Source organism: Drosophila subpulchrella, chromosome 3L (genome assembly GCF_014743375.2).
Source record: "Drosophila subpulchrella strain 33 F10 #4 breed RU33 chromosome 3L, RU_Dsub_v1.1 Primary Assembly, whole genome shotgun sequence".
Classification (NCBI taxonomy): Eukaryota; Metazoa; Arthropoda; class Insecta; order Diptera; family Drosophilidae; genus Drosophila; species Drosophila subpulchrella.
The window spans coordinates 19,560,543-19,578,284 of NC_050612.1; the positions used below are offsets into that span (position 1 = coordinate 19,560,543).

At 43.9% G+C, this 17,742-nt stretch overlaps 3 protein-coding genes across 6 annotated transcripts; 1 reads left to right on the forward strand and 2 right to left on the reverse strand.

Moving 5' to 3' along the window:
- Positions 1-58: 58 nt before the first annotated feature.
- Positions 59-17,444, reverse strand: LOC119555485 (protein draper). 4 transcript variants are annotated; one of them, XM_037866893.1, is made up of 12 exons: positions 16,870-17,444; positions 9,183-9,432; positions 8,950-9,113; positions 8,759-8,884; positions 4,815-5,061; positions 3,440-4,479; positions 2,539-2,745; positions 1,979-2,479; positions 1,611-1,916; positions 1,409-1,552; positions 1,287-1,319; positions 59-1,167 (listed from the first exon to the last, which is right to left on the reverse strand). In XM_037866893.1, the coding sequence occupies exons 2-12, from the start codon at positions 9,281-9,283 to the stop codon at positions 911-913; spliced, it is 3,126 nt and encodes a 1,041-aa protein (XP_037722821.1). In that variant the 5' UTR covers positions 9,284-9,432; positions 16,870-17,444; the 3' UTR covers positions 59-910. The 4 variants fall into 4 exon arrangements, with proteins under 4 accessions (XP_037722821.1, XP_037722820.1, XP_037722822.1 ...); XM_037866892.1 differs by having other exon boundaries at positions 1,409-1,555; XM_037866894.1 differs by lacking the exon at positions 1,287-1,319 and having other exon boundaries at positions 1,409-1,555.
- On the reverse strand, positions 5,069-8,745 carry LOC119555486. The gene has a single exon (XM_037866896.1). The coding sequence runs from the start codon at positions 8,251-8,253 to the stop codon at positions 5,968-5,970; it is 2,286 nt and encodes a 761-aa protein (XP_037722824.1). The 5' UTR covers positions 8,254-8,745; the 3' UTR covers positions 5,069-5,967.
- Positions 9,627-10,858, forward strand: LOC119555487. The gene has a single exon (XM_037866897.1). The coding sequence runs from the start codon at positions 9,769-9,771 to the stop codon at positions 10,702-10,704; it is 936 nt and encodes a 311-aa protein (XP_037722825.1). The 5' UTR covers positions 9,627-9,768; the 3' UTR covers positions 10,705-10,858.
- Positions 17,445-17,742: the final 298 nt, after the last annotated feature.

Here is a 17,742-nt window from a genome sequence, read left to right on the forward strand (position 1 = left end):
GTTCGATTTTTGATTTTTCTTCGGGGAATGGGTGAATGTTAAAAACACCTTTTTAAAATATTTGTATTTATGTTTTTATTATCCGCGTTTTTAAAAGATCGAATACGTGTATATGAAGAATAACATAATATGGGTTAACGTTTACACAATCGTATTATTCCAATACTTGACCTACTTTTAAATATTTGATCTAAAATCGATTATTCTGAGTTTTTACAATTTTGGCCAAACGTTTCCTGATTACAGAACTTCAACATTTAATTTTGATAACAATTAGTCAACCCAATAATTCATGGTATTAAAAATAGTTTATCAATGCCTAATAAGGTCTCTTTTAATGTATTGTTTATGCACTTTAAAATTAAATCGCTTATTAAAAATATAAATACCATATGCTTATCCTATTGATATCAATCTGTATATGCATAGGTTCGATTCAAATCTATTGCAACCTTCGATCCGACGAGTTCGTCTCAGAGACACTCCACAATTTCAAGGAAGAGGTGTTGTAGGTACTTAATTTAATATGATTTCACTCAAGGTGTTAGTCGCGAATGATGGTGTATCAAATGAGCATAATCGTTAGTAAAATTTAGAGCGACATTGAAGTAGACATTTACAAAAGTTGAGGACCGTTGCTGGGTTGTAAAGGGCCCCTAAATAATAATTTACAATTGATTGAGCTGACAAGGCTACACTGAGCGAACATACAAAAGGACAATTACAAATCGAATACAAGACAAATGCTACACTGAAATACATAACATCACGACGTACTCAACTAAAGTTCTAGCAAATATTTAAACTAAAATTCCCAAATGGTGTAGGGAAGTCTTATCCTATGCAGACACATTAAAATATCATGACGACTTAAAAGCTAGCCAGCGGGTGAAGTGACTGTTCCGGCTGCCTACTTGCGGAATTCCGGACTGGAGCTGGGCGACGCCGTCGACACATTGTCGAGGTTGGTGTTCGTATTGTCGAAGCTCTCGTGCTGGGGCTCCGGCTCCGTGGGCGGCAGCGGTTTGTTCAGCAGCACCGTCATGTTCTTCACGTTGCTGGGCTTCTCCTCGTCCTGGTTGATGTTGAGCATGGCATCGTTCATGCGGTGGTAGTGCGGCTTCTGCGATGTGCTGGGCCGCGAGTAGTCCAGGTGATCGTACTCATCTAGGGTAAGGAAATTCAAACAATTAGACCACTGACACTTCAAAGAATCCCTCTAAACACTGGACATGAGTCAAATCGAACAGGGCACTACACAGACTGGTTTTTCAACACTTGCTTACCCTCGGGAAACAAAATCTTGCTATAAATTTTCACTGATTCATGCCGAAATGTGTGCAAATGTGGAGTACATTGTTAGTTGCGAAATTTCTTAGCCTTATTACTGTAGAGTCTAAAGACTTACCGGGGTCCTTGTAGCCCTCCTTGTGTTTGATCTCATCGTAGACGTGCTCCTCCTTCAGGGAATCGTTGTAAACTATAGGGTTGGTCGAGTCCGCATTCAAGTTCTTGGTGAGCAGATCGTGGTTATAGTTGATCGAATAGCTGCCTACTAGAGATAAAATAGATAATACAGGTATCCTTAAGGTTACAGCTAAATATCCTACCCCTGCCACTAGCATTGGAATCATCGCCACCGTATTCCGTGCTCATCGTGCTCCTTTGGTCGAAGTTGTTCATCTTGGAGCGCATATTGTTTGGCAAAAGGCGCGTCTCCGGCATTCCGTACACAGGATTGTCGAAGTTGTGGTTGGGAGGCCAGCTTGGGGGGTTCGTATCATGGGTATAGTGCACATGGGCAATCTCCGTTTTCAGGTTGGACACACGTCGTCGGTAGTAGAAGAACACCGCAAAGATTATGCAAGCGAACAGGGTCATCAGGACCAAGGTTAGAGCCACACTTGCTCGGCTTGCTGGAGGTGAAATGGATTACATGAGTAAGATTGAAGATAGAGGGCCTGATTAAAGAACTCACAATCTTCGCTCTGGTCGGCCACTCGTTGGGAGGCGATCAGCTCGTCGCAGTTGTCACCCGTGTAGCCACTCCGGCACACACAACCATGAGCCGCATGGCACTGAAAGTTTGCCGACGGACAGGCGCAGGTATTCATGCAGTGCTCGCCGTAGAATCCCTCCGGACAGACCTCGTCGCAACGGGTGCCCGACCAGCCCGTCTCGCAGATACACATGCCGTCGGCCTTGCGGCACACCTTGTGGTGCAGACAGCGGCACCGCTGGGCGCATCCTTGTCCGTAAGTGTCCGTGGGGCAGGACTCGTTGCAGTTGGCGCCGGTCCATCCTGGCAAGCACTGGCACTGGCCACTCACATGGTTGCACTCGCCGCCGTGCTCGCAGTTACACTTGAGTTTGCAACCGGGTCCATAGAGTCCAGCTGGACATGGGTGCTCGCAGATGAGCCCCACGTAACCAGTACGGCAGAGAATTTCACCAGTGATATGATCGCAGCTCTTGTTGCCTTTGAAATAGGTGGACATTAGTAATTAATACCTATATATCTTGGTAAATCATAAATACCATGTAGAATTTCCGGGCAGCGCTCCTTGCACTCCATGCCATAGAATCCAGGCGGACAAGGCTCTGCGCAGTCGGCTCCCGTCCATCCAGGTGAGCAGATGCAGTTTCCGGAATCGGGATCGCAGGAGGAGTTGTTCAGGCATCTGCAAACTTTATCACAATTTTCACCATAGTAACCGCTCCGACAGTTGGTCTCGCAATGAACGCCTTGGGTGGTTGGATTGATCGTTGGGCATCAGACAAGTACAAACAAAAACCCAGAAACACACAGGTGCAAAACCAGAAAGGCAAATTAAATTAAAGAAATGAAACGAGGCCATGCAAAGTAGATGCAATTAAATGAAAGTAATGAGATGAGTGCAGAGCATTAATGGTTAGAGTTGGTACTGATAGTCGCATTAGAGGTAGGAAGTCCCTATTACTTCTTAAAGTTAACAAAAACACTTCTCACACATTTTATCATACAGATTTTCAGGAAGCTTTAAAATGAACATTTAAAATTTCAGTGTCTTATGACTTTTGTAAGGGATTTTTTGAATTTAAAAACAAAAGGACTTAAATGGATTTTGTAAACTACTGCTAATATTCAAATCAATTGAAGAAAGGATTTTATATTGATAAACAAATCATGCAAGATTAAATACTTTAAAGTTACGACCTAAAACATAAAAAAAGAATCGTTTGCTATACTAAAACTTAATAATCAGGATGTTTTCTAGTTTTTTCTGAGATTTATGACTTTTTAAGCTTTATAGATCTTTTTTTTTTTTCAAAAATGTAGTTGTCAAGGTATATTCTAGTTTTCCTGAGAATTGTGACTATGACCATTAGTATGGTTCTCCATATGATCTATAAGCTTGATGAGGTGAATGCCATGAGGTATATAGAAACCCGCCAGTACCTCCCCAGTCCTGTTTGCACACACATCGTCCGTTGGTGGCGTCGCAAGCCAGGCTGTTGTTGAAGTCGCACTGGCACTTCTGGGCGCAGTTGTGTCCGAATTTCCCGGCGTCGCACTTGCGCTCGCACTGCTCGCCCATCCAGCCGGCGGCACAGGTGCACGTTCCGTTCTGCGGATTGCAGGCGGCGTTGTTCTGACAGTCGCACACTTTGGCGCAGTCCTGCCCAAAGTGGTTGAGATCACAGGGACGATCGCACTTGATGTTCTTCCAGCCGGCGGTGCAATGGCACTGACCCGTCTCCGGCTCGCACTTGGCTCCATTCTGGCAGTCGCAGCTCAGGGCGCAATCCTGGCCAAAGAAGCCAGGCGGACAACTCTCCTCGCAGGTGGGTCCCTTCCAGCCCGGCGCACACAGGCAGGTTCCATTGACCGGCGAGCACTTGGCTCCGTTCTTGCAGTTGCAGGTCAGCTCGCAATTGGGTCCATAGCGCAGGAAGGTGCATGGCCTGGTGCACTGGGCACTGCTCCATCCGATGCTGCAGTGGCACTTCCCCGTGTCCGGGTGGCATAGCTCGGTGTGCTCCATGTCGCACTCGCAAGTGCGGTTGCAGTCCAGCCCGTACTTGTCCGCCTCGCAGATCCTCTCCCCGCACTTGGCGCCCGTCCAGCCGGGATTGCAGATGCACGTTCCATTGGCCCGATCGCAGGTGGCATCGTTTTCGCAGTCGCAGGTCATGCTGCAGTTGAATCCGTACGTGTTCAGCGGACACTCGTCGAAGCAGCGCTCTCCCAGATAGCCAGGTGGGCACTCGCACTTTCCTGTGATGTGGTGGCATGGGGCTCCTTTGTAGCACTCGCAGGTCTCCTGGCATCCGGCTCCGTAGCTGCCCACCGGACACTTGTTGGCGCACACATTGCCCGTCCAGCCGGGATTGCACATGCAGGCACCGCTCTCCGGCTGGCACTTTCCGTCGTTTTGGCAGGGACAGTCCTGCTGGCACTGGGCGCCATGTTTCCCGTCCGGACAGCGCATGTCACATCTAGTTGGAGCGGAGGATTAGTAGGGGATTTTGGGAGGTTCTCGGGAGCAAAGTTAAACGTAGGATGCCATGGCTTAAAAGAATCGCGAGGGTTTTTAAAGCTCTTTTAAAAATCTTTGTTTAGGTGTCTAGAAGTATGCAACAAAATCTTTTCAGCTTAGAAGTTAAATAAAATCATGCAGTAATATTACTATTCTTTATTCACTGCATACTTTAAGGAACCTAATGTAAAATTTAAGAGATTTCTCCAGCAATAAATTCGGAATTCTACGTTTAACTTTGCCTGATCCTCGTCCAAAAAGGTCATGACTGCTCCTCGCTTTCCGTCCACTTACAGGGGACCCGTGAATCCGGGCGCACACTGGCATTCGCCGGACACGTGGTGGCACTTTCCGCCGTTCTCGCAGCGGCACTTCTCCGAGCAGTTGGCCCCGAAGAAGCCATCCGGACAGATGTCCGCACAGCGGGCTCCGGCATAGCCCTTGGCGCACTCGCAGTCGCCGGAGAAGGGCTCGCAGACCGCGTTGTTCAGGCAGTCGCACTGCATCGAGCAGTTCCGGCCGTACCAGCCGGGTGGGCAATCTACCGAAGAGTGGACACAAACTTGGTTAGCAGCGGTTGGGGTTTACGGGTTCGACAGATAGTTGCTGCTTTCTTGCTTATTTGCTTTTTTGCTTTTTGCCTGGAAGCCACGACAATCCCGGAAGCTTCCGGATCTTGACGTTTTGGTGAGGGAAATTAGTGGCCGTAAGCCTGCTTGCACCTGGATAATTGAGCCGAAGTGGCCTGCGTGGGTGTGTGAGAGAGTGGGGTGTATCGTGTTGGTGGTCGGGGTTAGATTTGTGATCAAGATGGCAACTCAAAAAGGACAAACCAACTCAAGCTAAAAAGCAACATATAGGGGTAAAGCAGAGTACAACTACAGAGATACTAAGTGCAGATCTTCGGTAGTCCAAAGATAAATTGCCCTTGCAAAAACTGTTCCTCGGCTTAATCGATCTTAAAATAATCATACCTTAACATTATAATTATATTTACTAACTTAAAAAAATGTAATTTTCGTAATTCGACCTTTCTCTTTCTCTCGCATATACTGTTTTTAGTAATATTCATTAATATATTTCATTCTTATAAACTTTAACTTGGCCTACAGCTCAAACATTATTATCTAAAATATTTAACTTCCTACTTTTAAAGTTTTACAACATTTTAATTATGAAGGGCCTCATAACTTCCTCGATGAGGTAATAGAACCGAACCGGCTTGCTTTAGTTTGTTAATGCTTATACTTTTAAATAAAACAAGTTCCTACAATATTATTTCGATTAATTATCATATTTGATTTTCAGTGACATTTCATATATGTTTTTATAATCTGCATTATTTTCAATTTCGCCTAGAGTTCCAATCTCATTATCCAGCAAATTTGTAATTTTATGAGTTACAAAACTTTGAATTTTGCTGGGAATAACACAATCCTCGAAAAGATTATAGAGCCGATTGTCTTTGTTTCATAAAGTAGGAGTGCCTGTTTGACGTCCCGGGCAGAAATACGTGCGCTCGGAACTCTTCCAAGGTAAATTCGTTGGGTTCGTAAATAAATGGTTCCTTGTTAAGTACCGAGGATGAACTTGCTTTCCTTACCATATCTTCAGGTGGAGTTGCGACCGTGGTGGTCTTGGTAGTAATGCCGAGAACCCGCCAAATGTCGTACTCCGACTCCTCCACCACCAGCGTCTGTGGCCTGATGCTATGGACACTAGGCGTTGGTGGCGGATAGTACCGGATGCAGTTCTCTCTCCTCGCCATGTCGTCCTCGATTTTCTGTACCATCGGATGCTTCAGCGTCTTTGCAAACTCCAGCACATCGGCCATGCTGGGGAAGCGTTCCGTATCCGAGATGAAGGTGTTTTCGTTGAGGGAGATGTTTCGCCTGACTAATATCTCGGCATCCAGCTCTTCGTCCTCGTCCAAATCGCAGTCGCGGCAATCAAAATGGGTGATCTTCATGTTGGCGCCGAGGGCACATATCAATCTAGTGCCCAGCTTGAAGCCCAAGGGAATTGCCACCATTGTGAGCCGACGAAGCGGATCATGATGGCGCACCAGTTCTCCGATTTCGTCTACAAATATCCGAGGACTCGCATCAATCCCCGACAGATTGAGCTCCTCCACGTGCTCGGTGCCCTTGATGGAGTTGCACAGGACGGCCAGCGAATCACCGCTCATCTTGTTGTGGGCCAATCCCAGATACTCCAGCCTGGTGACACTTGGTCGCTGCAGTGCCTCTCCAATGGCTGCCATGGCCCGGGAGTCCAAGCGATTGTACTCCAGCTCCAGGGACTTCAGCATGTTGGGCCGTTCCAGCAGTATTCCCAATTCGGGGCCACAGTCGTCGGTCATCTGATTGTAGCCAAAATCCACCACCTCCAAATGGGGCAGCAATCGCAGAGCTCGACAAAGAGTATACAGCTTAAAGTTACTCAATCGGCTGTTGCGCAGCCGAAAGATCTGCAGCTGCTGCAGTGCCGCCAATCCCCGGGCCAGGCGAACCATGTCCTTGATCGAAAACAGCGTGTGCCGCTGGTGGTATTCCCTGCCCACCGCCGGACCCAGGAACTCTAGGCTTAGCGAGACCAGGTTGACAAAGTGACGCACGAAGCTGAGATCAACGTGGGTGCAGTCATCCTCCGGATAGTTTATTTCCTGCAGATGCCGCAGATACCTCTGCTTGTTGCGCTTGTCCATCACCCTGTCCTCACCATCATCCGGTTCTGGCTCCACTCGGATGTCAAAGGCGCCTGCGATGCGCTGCTTCCGCTTCCTCTTCTTGCGCGGCTCTGGTTCCCTGGACTTCCGCGCCTCAGACCGACGGCGCCTGCGCTCCTCGTGCTCGGCCTCCTTGGCAGCCCTCAGATCCCTTAACCGCTGGCGGGCGGCGTTCCTTTCCCGCCGACGCTTTCGCCGCTCGCCGCCGGAGGCATCTTCGTCGTCTGAGTAGTCGACCATAAACTTTGTGTTGAATCCAATGACCTTGGAATGGGCAGAGGGAGAGTCCGATCCACGCTCCTCCTCCTCGCCCTCCTCCTCGCCACCATCTACCGGGGTCATGGGCTCATCGCTGGATATCTCGATTCCAGCAGACTCTTCGGATGTGATGTCTGGCTCCGAGTCGTCCTCCTCGCGTCCCACTTTCCGGAAAGCAAACTCCGTCAGCGATTGCAGGTGCCGAATGTCCATGGAGCGCACTTGATCCTGAATCAGCACGGCCAGCTGAGACATCTCTTCCTCTGGCCAGAGGGCGGCTGGGCAGGCCTCGACCAGTTCCACGTACTTGAGGCTCAATCCCTTGCCGCGCCAATCGTAATCGTTCAAGCCCTTCAGCACAAGACAAGTGTCCGAGCACTTGGCCAGCACCACGCGCCTCCAGTAGCTCACATCCTCCACATAGTAGCACTCTCGCAGGGGCAGATCTACGTCGAGCGAGTCGAAGTGGATGCGCATCTTCAGCGGATCCTGGCGCACGGCAGCAGGCACGTGGGCATTACCACATGTTGCCAACTGCCGGACGCACAGATCCGACAAAGTGGGCACTTGCCCGGGGCCATTCAATGCCTCGGCGAAGGTCTCCCTGTTGTGCTCCGAAAGCAATTGACGATGGGCGTCGAGGGGCGTTTTGTAAAGCTCATAGACTGCTTGTAGAGCCGGATCATTCGGAACGCTCAATCTGTTGGTGTTCCCCCGCGGCAGGTAATCGAAGTCATCCTCATCCATTCCTCCTTGTGTATTGTAGTGTTCTTTTTATGCTATTTTATGTTTTTCTTCTTTTTTTTTTGTTTACAGTTTTTATTTGACTTTTAAAGTGTTGTCATATTGGAAGATAAGTTTCTTTGTCTTTAGATTTTTAATTATTTATTCCTGAATGGAGGGATTTAAACTTCTATATTACTATCAGCTCTTTGTTTGTGAGTCTTGCGTACTTTCCAAATTGACTACTGCCTAAGAAGAATCACATAAAAACGAAATAACAAATATTCGAAACTACAGACAATTTCTAATCTTTGCAAGGGCATTTGAAACGACGAAGCTTATCAACGGGGCTCGACTCATCACAGACAGTCCGAGGCAAATAAAAAATTAAATATATTAAAGCTACAAAATATCAAACTGTAGGATGAGCCGCGCCCTAGGAACACCCAAGGCAGTTCATTGTATAAATTCCGTTAGGAACACACAACATTTAGGCACAAAGTACGAGTAGGTTAAGAGGTCAACGAACTTATATCACAGGCGGGTCCTCCGTAACCATGATCACACTTGCATTTCTCCGGGGAGATGCATCTGCCATGCTGGCAGGGTTCAGAGCAATGCGGCACACATTCTCCAGCGCTGGCAATGTAGCCATCTGGAAGGGATAGAAACGGATTAGATCTCCAAAGATAAGTTAAAACATAGATCATCCCAACTCACCACAGCAGTCCCTTACAATACGGTTCTTCATAATCGTCTGGGTCTTGTTGACCACTCGGTGTTTGATGCGATAGGTGGAGCACCTTGGCGGGAATGTGACGCACCAGGTGGAGCCGCGTTCTTGGTAGGATTGCAGTTCTGTGTAGACCACTTCCACGGGATACCTAAGGGTAAAGTAAAGATATTCATTAATCCTAGTTCTTTGTTTTGGTTTGAGCAAAGGCCTAGCTTACGTCTCTCTTCTTTTACAGATATTGGGTCCATCCAGATCTTTAAGATCCGCCTGGGCCAGAGCCAGCTGGGCCAGACAGGCGATGAGGATCAGTCGCAGCATGATGATGGCAGTGTTTCCAGGCTCTAGGTCCTCGAGTGGGTTTCTCTTGCTGATGCAGCTGCTTTACTGGCGCATCACATTGAACTGATAATCACAGTCAGTTTGCACTAAAGGATGACTCAGGCTGCGATTAAACCGGAGCCAACTAGCTGCAAGAACAAAGGGAGAATGAAATGCATTAATCAGGTTGTTGTCCAGCGTATCACTCATTTCAAAATATATAAGGGTTTACTAAAATACGGTATACCTATAGATAGTGCCTTACAAAACTATTCCTATTATAGGTTATCTCTAAACCCCATCCAAGTGGGATCTGATTCCATGAGACAGCTCTCGACCAACTTAGTAGTCCCCAGTCTGAACGTAGATAATTTGAACACAGCCGGAAATTGAAAGCTGCTCGATAAGTTACTGGGAAACAAAATCCCCCCGGGGTCAAAGAATTCCAATTTCAACAAAAGCCCAAGAGCGAAAAGCAGGAAAGGATGCACAAGCAGCGTTCGCCCTTCAACAGCGGCCCGGGAGGATTCGGAGCCAGTGCCTTCAACTTCAATGCCCCGCAATTCGGGGATGGCGGTGGCTTTGGACCCGGATCACCAGTGTCCGAGGGCCTCAACGGGATGCCGTTCCTGGGCAAGTCGCCCACCAAGCCGCTGATGCGTTCCATTAGCCGCCAGCGTTCGCTGGTCGAGGGAGCTGGCCTGGATTCCATGCCGCCACCGCTGCCCGCAATGGCCCAGCGTATCCTGAGCGGCGGAGTGAAGCGTGGAACACCTCGACTCGGAGTGCCCCCCATCTCCAACTACTATGGTGCCTTCGAAGGCGACCTCTCGATGTCCTCCATGTCCATGCTGGAGGAGACTTCGCCGCCACCGGACTTTCAGAATCAGACCCAGAGTCTGGGAAATGGGCCACCGCGTCCGGCCATCACGGATACGGATTCCGAGAGCGATCTGTGCAGCCAGAAGGCGGGTAAGTCGTCCGTGCCCCTGGATTCCCGCTGGCGCCGTGCCTTCGGCTACCTGGTGGACACTCTGCCGGAGCAGCGGCGCCAGCGCCTGGAAAAGACCCTCCACCGCTGTGGACAGACGGCCATTGCCAAGCACCTGCTGGTGCTGCTGCAACTGCTGACCCTGGTGGTGGGTGTGGGTTTCCGCCAGGTCAAGCGCATCGGTTGGTTCTGCGGAGGTGTTCGCTTCCGTGTGGGACGCGCCAAATTCCAGTTGCGCAGCTCCCTGCGCCAGATGCTGTGGCGCCTGGCCAATGCCAAGGGCAACGACACCTTGCTCTTCCTCATCGTGGTCCTGGTGACGCCCTGGCTGTTCCTCCTCAGCCTGGTGGGCTTCGCCATATCGTTCCTCTTCTCCATGAGGACGGGTGTGGCGGAGGGCGTGCGTCAGCTGCGCCGACGTGTATTTTAGGAGGGAGTTCCCTCCCTCCATCTCAAACATCACACTTTACAGAAAAACACTAGAGCAGCGCATTCCACAAAATAATACAAGATACACCAACAGAAACCACCTGAACATCCACTATATTTTGTGTTGCAGCAACGAAATAGAGCTAAAAAATGTACAAGTGTTTTTCTAAGGATCTACATGGGTTAAAATCAATAATACAAATACCGATATTATAAAATAATTGGAATAAGAGTAACCACTAACTAACCAACGCAGTACCACTTTACATAAATTTGCAATGAAGAAACTATCGTCTGTAATATTTTTCTATTCTATCTGTATCAGTGTTTTTTTTAGATCTCCATGGGTTAAAAAATATAATAATATCAAATACCTATGTTAAGAAATCATTGGAGTAAGAGTAACAACTGAACAAATCACCATTTTAACACACATTTCTAAAGAAAGAATCATCGACGATATTTCAAGATCCCATCTGCGATATATTACTCCATCATTCCCGATTTTGAAACATTATACAAATATAATTATTTTAATAATTGCTTATACATCTTCTTCGAAAAAAAAGTTTAAATTTTTTTGCATTTGCAATCTGTTTAAAGGCCTTCAGTACCTGCCTCTCTGTTTATTCGAGATCTGATCGATAATTCGCAAAAATATATTGATTTGTTTACTATTTAACCCCCTCGGTGGCCACTGGCTCATCGTTCATTAATTCCATTTATTGTATATTATTTTTGCAATTTATTTTGCAAGATAAATATGGATATACACAAATCAAAACGAAAACATTTCCGCTGCTCATGGGAGCAAAAACCAAAACCAGAGATTGTGGGCCTTTGTTGGTCATGCTCGTTGTAATTTCACTTTCAATTGCATCCCGCCAGTAGTAAAGAGCCCCGTTTTCACAGCATTATAGTATATTTTCTGATTCACTGAGTGGCTACTGCCTGCCACATTTGATTTCCACAGTATATAAAAGACTTCTCCCAAGGGAAACGCCTCCAGTTTCGATTCAGTGCCCCAGGGGCTACATAAAATATCATCAGGGGCTACCTCTGGGACTTTAAACCTTATCAAATTTCAATAAAACTTGCTGGTAATGGATATTGAGAACTTGAAACAAAAAAATATGTCAAGTCTACGTGTGAACTGGGCCAAGTATTGTCCGAACCCGGTTTACAATTACCAATGACCCATTGCATAAACGTGGGTCGGTATCAGTAAAACTACCCAGGCCGAACCATTTACAATTGATGCCCAGTAGTTTTTTCAGGAAATGAAGATCCACTTTTAATATTAAACATTAGGGACACATTCGAGTATTATCTATTACGATGGCAGACAAAAGAGAGCTGTTTCTTTCAGCAGTCGCTTATTAAAAACTGACATGAAGCATGGGCCAAATATGGCTGTTCAGTTGGAAAATACCTACAATTAGAGCGGCGATTGTCGTGATCCACAATCTGTATTTATATAGGAAAGATAATTGCTGGTTATTTTTCTATCCATCGTGAAATCTGATTCATGGCAGGTGCTCCCCCTAACTCATCACTTCTCCGATTTTAATTCAGAACACAAAGAGTGGCCTTTGTCAAGGTTGCCATTAGCCCAAGAATCGCGTGATGAGGTGCAAAAAGTAATAAAGTGGCGCCTGGAAAAACACGGGGAAAATTCAAATAAAACGGAAAAAACTAAGCAATCTTAACACAACTATCGAAAAAATTTAAGAGAAATAAAATAAGTAAGGATTTATCATTTAAGCGATAATTATTATCTTTCCGATATCACTTCAAAACTACACTGAAAAAGTAAAAAGCAGGCAGAGATAACCACTGGCAACCCCTCGACGTTGCTCATAAGATTACAAAAGATAAGACCGGTGCGATAAGGACTGCTCAGACCCTTCTCCTCTATCCCAACAGCGATTCGGTTCAATGATATTTGTACATTTTAAAGTGACTAATTCAGTCTCCCTACAAACAAGCAAAACCACAACGGAAAATGCGTAATCCGGTCATGGACGAAGACTAATAGAATAATACGAAATCATCATGTAAATAAATAAAATCTGAAATGGGTAGCAAAAGCGTGTGAACTAAACAAATTTCATTCGAATTTTATTCGGAAAATTAGAAAGATAGAAAGAAGGGAATACATTTAATATTATTGAATACACTTGTGTTAAGACATTCGAGTCATTTTTTTTTTGGTATAGATTGGATTATCTTGGATATAATCTAGTTATGAAAACAAAATAAAACTTTGTCATGAGTAACATATAACAAACATGAAACCTATAAACTAGGGACCCCATTAGAGAATTACATATGCTAACCCATCACCATTAATTTTCATTTTGTCACTTAAGGAGCATATAAACTTGCATTCTCCCTTCCGCATAAATCATATTAAAGTGCGAAAAGCTCTCTTATTATGTGAATTTCTGCGAGAAAACGAGTTTACATTCGCAATTTACTTATTTGTTTACATTGCTGATTGCTGTTTTAATGAGCTAAATGAAAATGTCGTGGATGAGTCACTTTAAGTTAAACAAAGCTAGACTATAGTCTATAAACTATGTGGATCTGTTAGCTGTGTAATAGGCGAGTGTGCGAGATTTTTTCAATGGAAAACGTGTCCGGCACAGTAAGTTTTATCGAGTATTGATTCCATTCACCATTCATAAATTTCGCGTGAGCAGCATCTGGTTTGGCTGAGTCACTTTGGGTTCATTCACAAAAGTTTGGCCAGGGTTCGGTTGCCAGTCAGAACTATCCGAAATCGTAGGATTGCATTTCCGCCCTTTCCCAACAGATGGGTAATTGTGGCGCACCTTATGTTTGCTTGCACTAGGTTAATAAACCACATAAGTGTCCTTATCTTTGGAAATCGTTGCTCAAACAAGAACAACCCAGAGATACTTGCTGATTTTAATCGTAGTGTAATGGCTATCAAAATACAGCCAAAGTTCCAACTGATGACCATAAACTATTAGCACCTGTATTAGAAACTTGGCAAATAAGTTGAAATCCATTTCCGCTGACCGTCTGTCTACGTGTCTCTGTGCCTTTTAAGTGCTTGAAATATATAGGTACACCTCTTTATGACTAATCACATGAGTTTTGATGAAGGAAAATGAAGGAAATTACATTCAAGTGGATCGTGCAACGGCAAAAGCTGTGGAATACATTTTTAGACTGAAGAAAAAGCTTTGTTAAACGAAAGTCAAAGAGAATCATCTCTTTTCCATCTTTGTAGAGATGGAACATCCTTTATTTAGAATGCCATTTTATAAAGTACCTTTGACTTAAAAGCATTGTGTATTTTTAAAACAACTTAGGATTGTGATTCGGACCAATAAATAAGTATTCCCCATCCTCACTCACAATTGTAAAGTACATTTGGAAAACATCTGGATTTGGCGTATATTTTCCTACAATCTTTTGTAGGAGGAAGAAGGCGAACCAGATACACCACACTGCGCAATTGATAAATACTAAACAAAGATTGTCGCTCCCCGCTCCATAAACAGAATTATTCTTTATACATATGTAAGAGGGGCCTTTACTTGAGCTGTACTTTGGATAGCGAAATCAAAGTCGAATTTACTGAAACATCTCCAATAACCGCAACGCATACGTTTTCCATCCAGTTGGCAATTTAACGCCTTGCCGTGCTGATAAAACACATTTGTAATAAACAATTGAAAAAATAATAAACGTTTTGAATGGCAAGAAATTTGTTTGGTATAAAAGCCAAATGTTCTGGCATTGAAACGTGAGTCGAGACTATTATCAAAGAAATTGTGCTGTATTTGTTCTAGGGTCCTTAAGTTCTCAAGATGTTATAGACATGGGCACAATGTAATGTTATGTCGATTAAAACGTTCACTGAACAGCTTAATGAAAATATACAGCAGAATAATACATACGTTGGGAATTATTAAAGCAATTATTTCAAGATGGCTGTTAACTTTTACTATGACAAATATGACAAACAAGTACATAAGCGAATAAATTTGTAGCCACGTCAGCCGCAGAGACAGTAATTTCAGCTGTTTAGCCGTTTTCGTATTCATTTCAAAGGTAATTCACATTCAGCACCTCCATTTGCATTGGCCAATTAGCAGGTGAAGCTCTGATTTCTAACCCGAATTCGGATAAAGCCGAAAGCTTCGTAGAAAACATTAAACAACACCCTGGCATTTCAACTGGAAATCAAGAGAACATTTGTACATTGTTCTAGAAAGGCACCCACACCTTGCAATGCAGACAGACAACCAAGAATTTTGCATAATCATCATCAAGAACTGCAACTGCACTTACAACAATACGGAGAAACAAAAAAAATGTTGGATAATGCAACCCAAGAGAAATGAAAAAAGAATATAGAGAACTGAAAACTGTTGTAATCATAATGGAGAAAAAATAAAAAACCTAGCTGATGGGTTTTCTTTACCAACTGTCATAAGACCAGGAATCCCAGCCACTCCCTGGCACTCCACCCTTCATTATCAATAAGGCTGAGTAATTATGGCGGCACAAAGTCAGGCCTTATAAAGGAATCTGAACAGACATTTACACATGCATGGTATGGGAATGGGATGGTATGATATGGGGGTGAGAAGAGCGCACCTCTTAGTGCCGTTTCAGCATTTCATTTTGCAATGGCTCGTGGGGATTTATTGCTGTGCATTGCACTTTCAAGCTCAAGTCCTAAACAGGCGTCATCGTTCATCAAATCACGTATGATAATAATGATCAAGTTCCATTGTCAGTGTCAGAGCTATAAAGCTGGAAATCGCTTGGATAAGGAAATTGTGTGAAAAGTAAAAATGCTTTATATGGACAAAAACACGTAACTGCAATAATTGTTGGTAAATGTGGATCTTTAATTTGAAATAATAAATAATAATATTTGTTTTGGCTTCAAAAGAAGTACTGCTATTACTCGAATACATTTAACACTAACCCGATGATTTATATTTATGTGTATACACATATTTTACCATATAAACCATAACTAAACTAAGCATTTCCCGAAGCATTTTTCTTGGGATTCCCCTTTTTCAAAGTGAAGGAAATTGGACGACAGCCAGGGACTGATACGGCAAACAGTGCGGATAAGCAAAAAAACACCATTAGTGTCTAAATGAACGATGGTACAGTAGTCAGATCTTCTACAATATTCAAACGTACAAATGTACATATATGTATAAAATGTACTGAAATATTGTAAAACTATCAAAAAATAAGACTACATTTTGATACGTAACCCGTATTACATTTATTAATATAAGGGTGATTAATAAGAAGAGCATCTTAAAAATATGACAGCCTACTATAGATACATTTCTTATCTAAATTATGAAAAATAAAAGGATTCTTCAATTTTAGCATATGATACATTTCTTTCTGACATTACTTTTCTAAAAATTAATTATGAAAACATACTTTTTTTTGTTACGCCCAATGTGAGAGTGATTAGGCTTAAAATGTTTTCACTTAGGTAGTTCATTTTATGGATGTAGGACTGTATCTAACTTTATATATGTACAATGTACATAAGTATCATCAGGGAACATCGGCAGCTGTGTGCATTATTGGGTTTTTTGGTGTGCGTACATGCTGGCTGTGTTTTCATTTGATCTGTCTATGTATGTTGTTGCCTGACAGCTGGAAGCTTCCGCAGCAATCTGGAAACTGGAAGAGTCTGAAAGATGCGGGTTTTCCAGGGAGAGGAGACTGTAGGCGGTCGATGAAAGAGAATTTCGCCAATTTGCTGCGATTGCTCTTCGCGACAGATAAAAAGATACGAAGAAGAAGAAGGAGAGTGAGCGAAACCAAAAGCCAAAGAAAGGCCATTAAATTGTGCGAAAGAGAAACCAGAACAGGTTTAGGTTTAACTGTTCTTGGTGTGCGCTCAATAAAAGCGCTAATTGACACGCACACAAGTGCACTGCGGCCATAAACAAAGCGTGGGAGAGCGGGGGAGAGGAGAAAGGAGAGAGAGTGAGGTGGACTAAGCTAACTGGAACTTTCGTAAAGTCCAGTTGGAATTGGCACATTTAACTTTTATTTAACAATACCTATTTTTAGCACAATAACAATGACTAAATTCTTAAAAACTGCCACGATTGGTGCTAACAATTAAAAAACTCACCTTGGTAAGAAATACGGAGTAAACTGGTTTACGTTCTCACTCAAAACAAACGAAGAATGCACTCTAAATTGAGTTCCACTCAATTTACACGTTTACGAAATGGGATTTCATGGGACTTATATTTTTAAATGCTTACAACATCGTGCATATACGGCAATAGATATATCTGCGTATTGTTTGGGCTTTCTCACCAAACTGACAGAAAACTCGTTTTCGTTTCGCGACTCTCTTTATTTTGGCACACTCTTTGCAGCTATGCGGATTTACCAATTAATGTGTATTTCCAATTTATAACAATTATTTTCGGTGCACTCAACCCGACGACAACAATAAAAACAACAAGGGGGACGCACAACAACGCAGTTCTTTAATGCACTTCAATTATTTTCGTCGCTCAATTGGAGCTCATTTCGTTTTTGCAAGCACCGCGTATTCTATTTACTTTATTTTCCATTTGCCCACGCACACAACCGCACGCCGCGGAGCAGGAATTTATTTAATTTATTTTAAATCGAGCGAAACAAAACGCTGCAACCGTTTACGTGCACTCGCCGGTGTGACCGTTCGACGAAGTGTTCGTGAAACCCCGTAGTGTGACCTAGGCGCAGTATTAGAAAAATACTTGTGTGAACAGTCACTGTTTTTGAGTAGTGAGTGACTAGAGGTAGAGAAACATCGATGTATCGATGTTTTTTAAAGAATCGGTAACATCGAGCTTCCATCTCTATGCATTTGAACAATTATTACAACGTTTTTTTTAAATTTATTTTTGACCTTTCTTACATGTCCGTTTAAATGGTCCTGATAAAGGATTAAACAATACAAGATATGCATATTTTTAATCCAGACTAAAATGAAAAAAGAAAGCATTTA

Excerpts from the sequence above, each read along its gene's own strand:
- LOC119555486 (XM_037866896.1), bottom strand. The coding sequence starts at position 8,253 with ATGGATGAGGATGACTTCGATTACCTGCCGCGGGGGAACACCAACAGA.
- LOC119555485 (XM_037866892.1), bottom strand. The coding sequence starts at position 9,283 with ATGCTGCGACTGATCCTCATCGCCTGTCTGGCCCAGCTGGCTCTGGCC. Across the intron at positions 8,885-8,949 it reads TATTGTAAGGGACTGCTGTG|ATGGCTACATTGCCAGCGCT; the intron begins GTGAGTTGGGAT and ends TATCCCTTCCAG. Across the intron at positions 4,480-4,814 it reads CCCGGATTCACGGGTCCCCT|ATGTGACATGCGCTGTCCGG; the intron begins GTAAGTGGACGG and ends CGCTCCAACTAG.
- LOC119555487 (XM_037866897.1), top strand. The coding sequence starts at position 9,769 with ATGCACAAGCAGCGTTCGCCCTTCAACAGCGGCCCGGGAGGATTCGGA.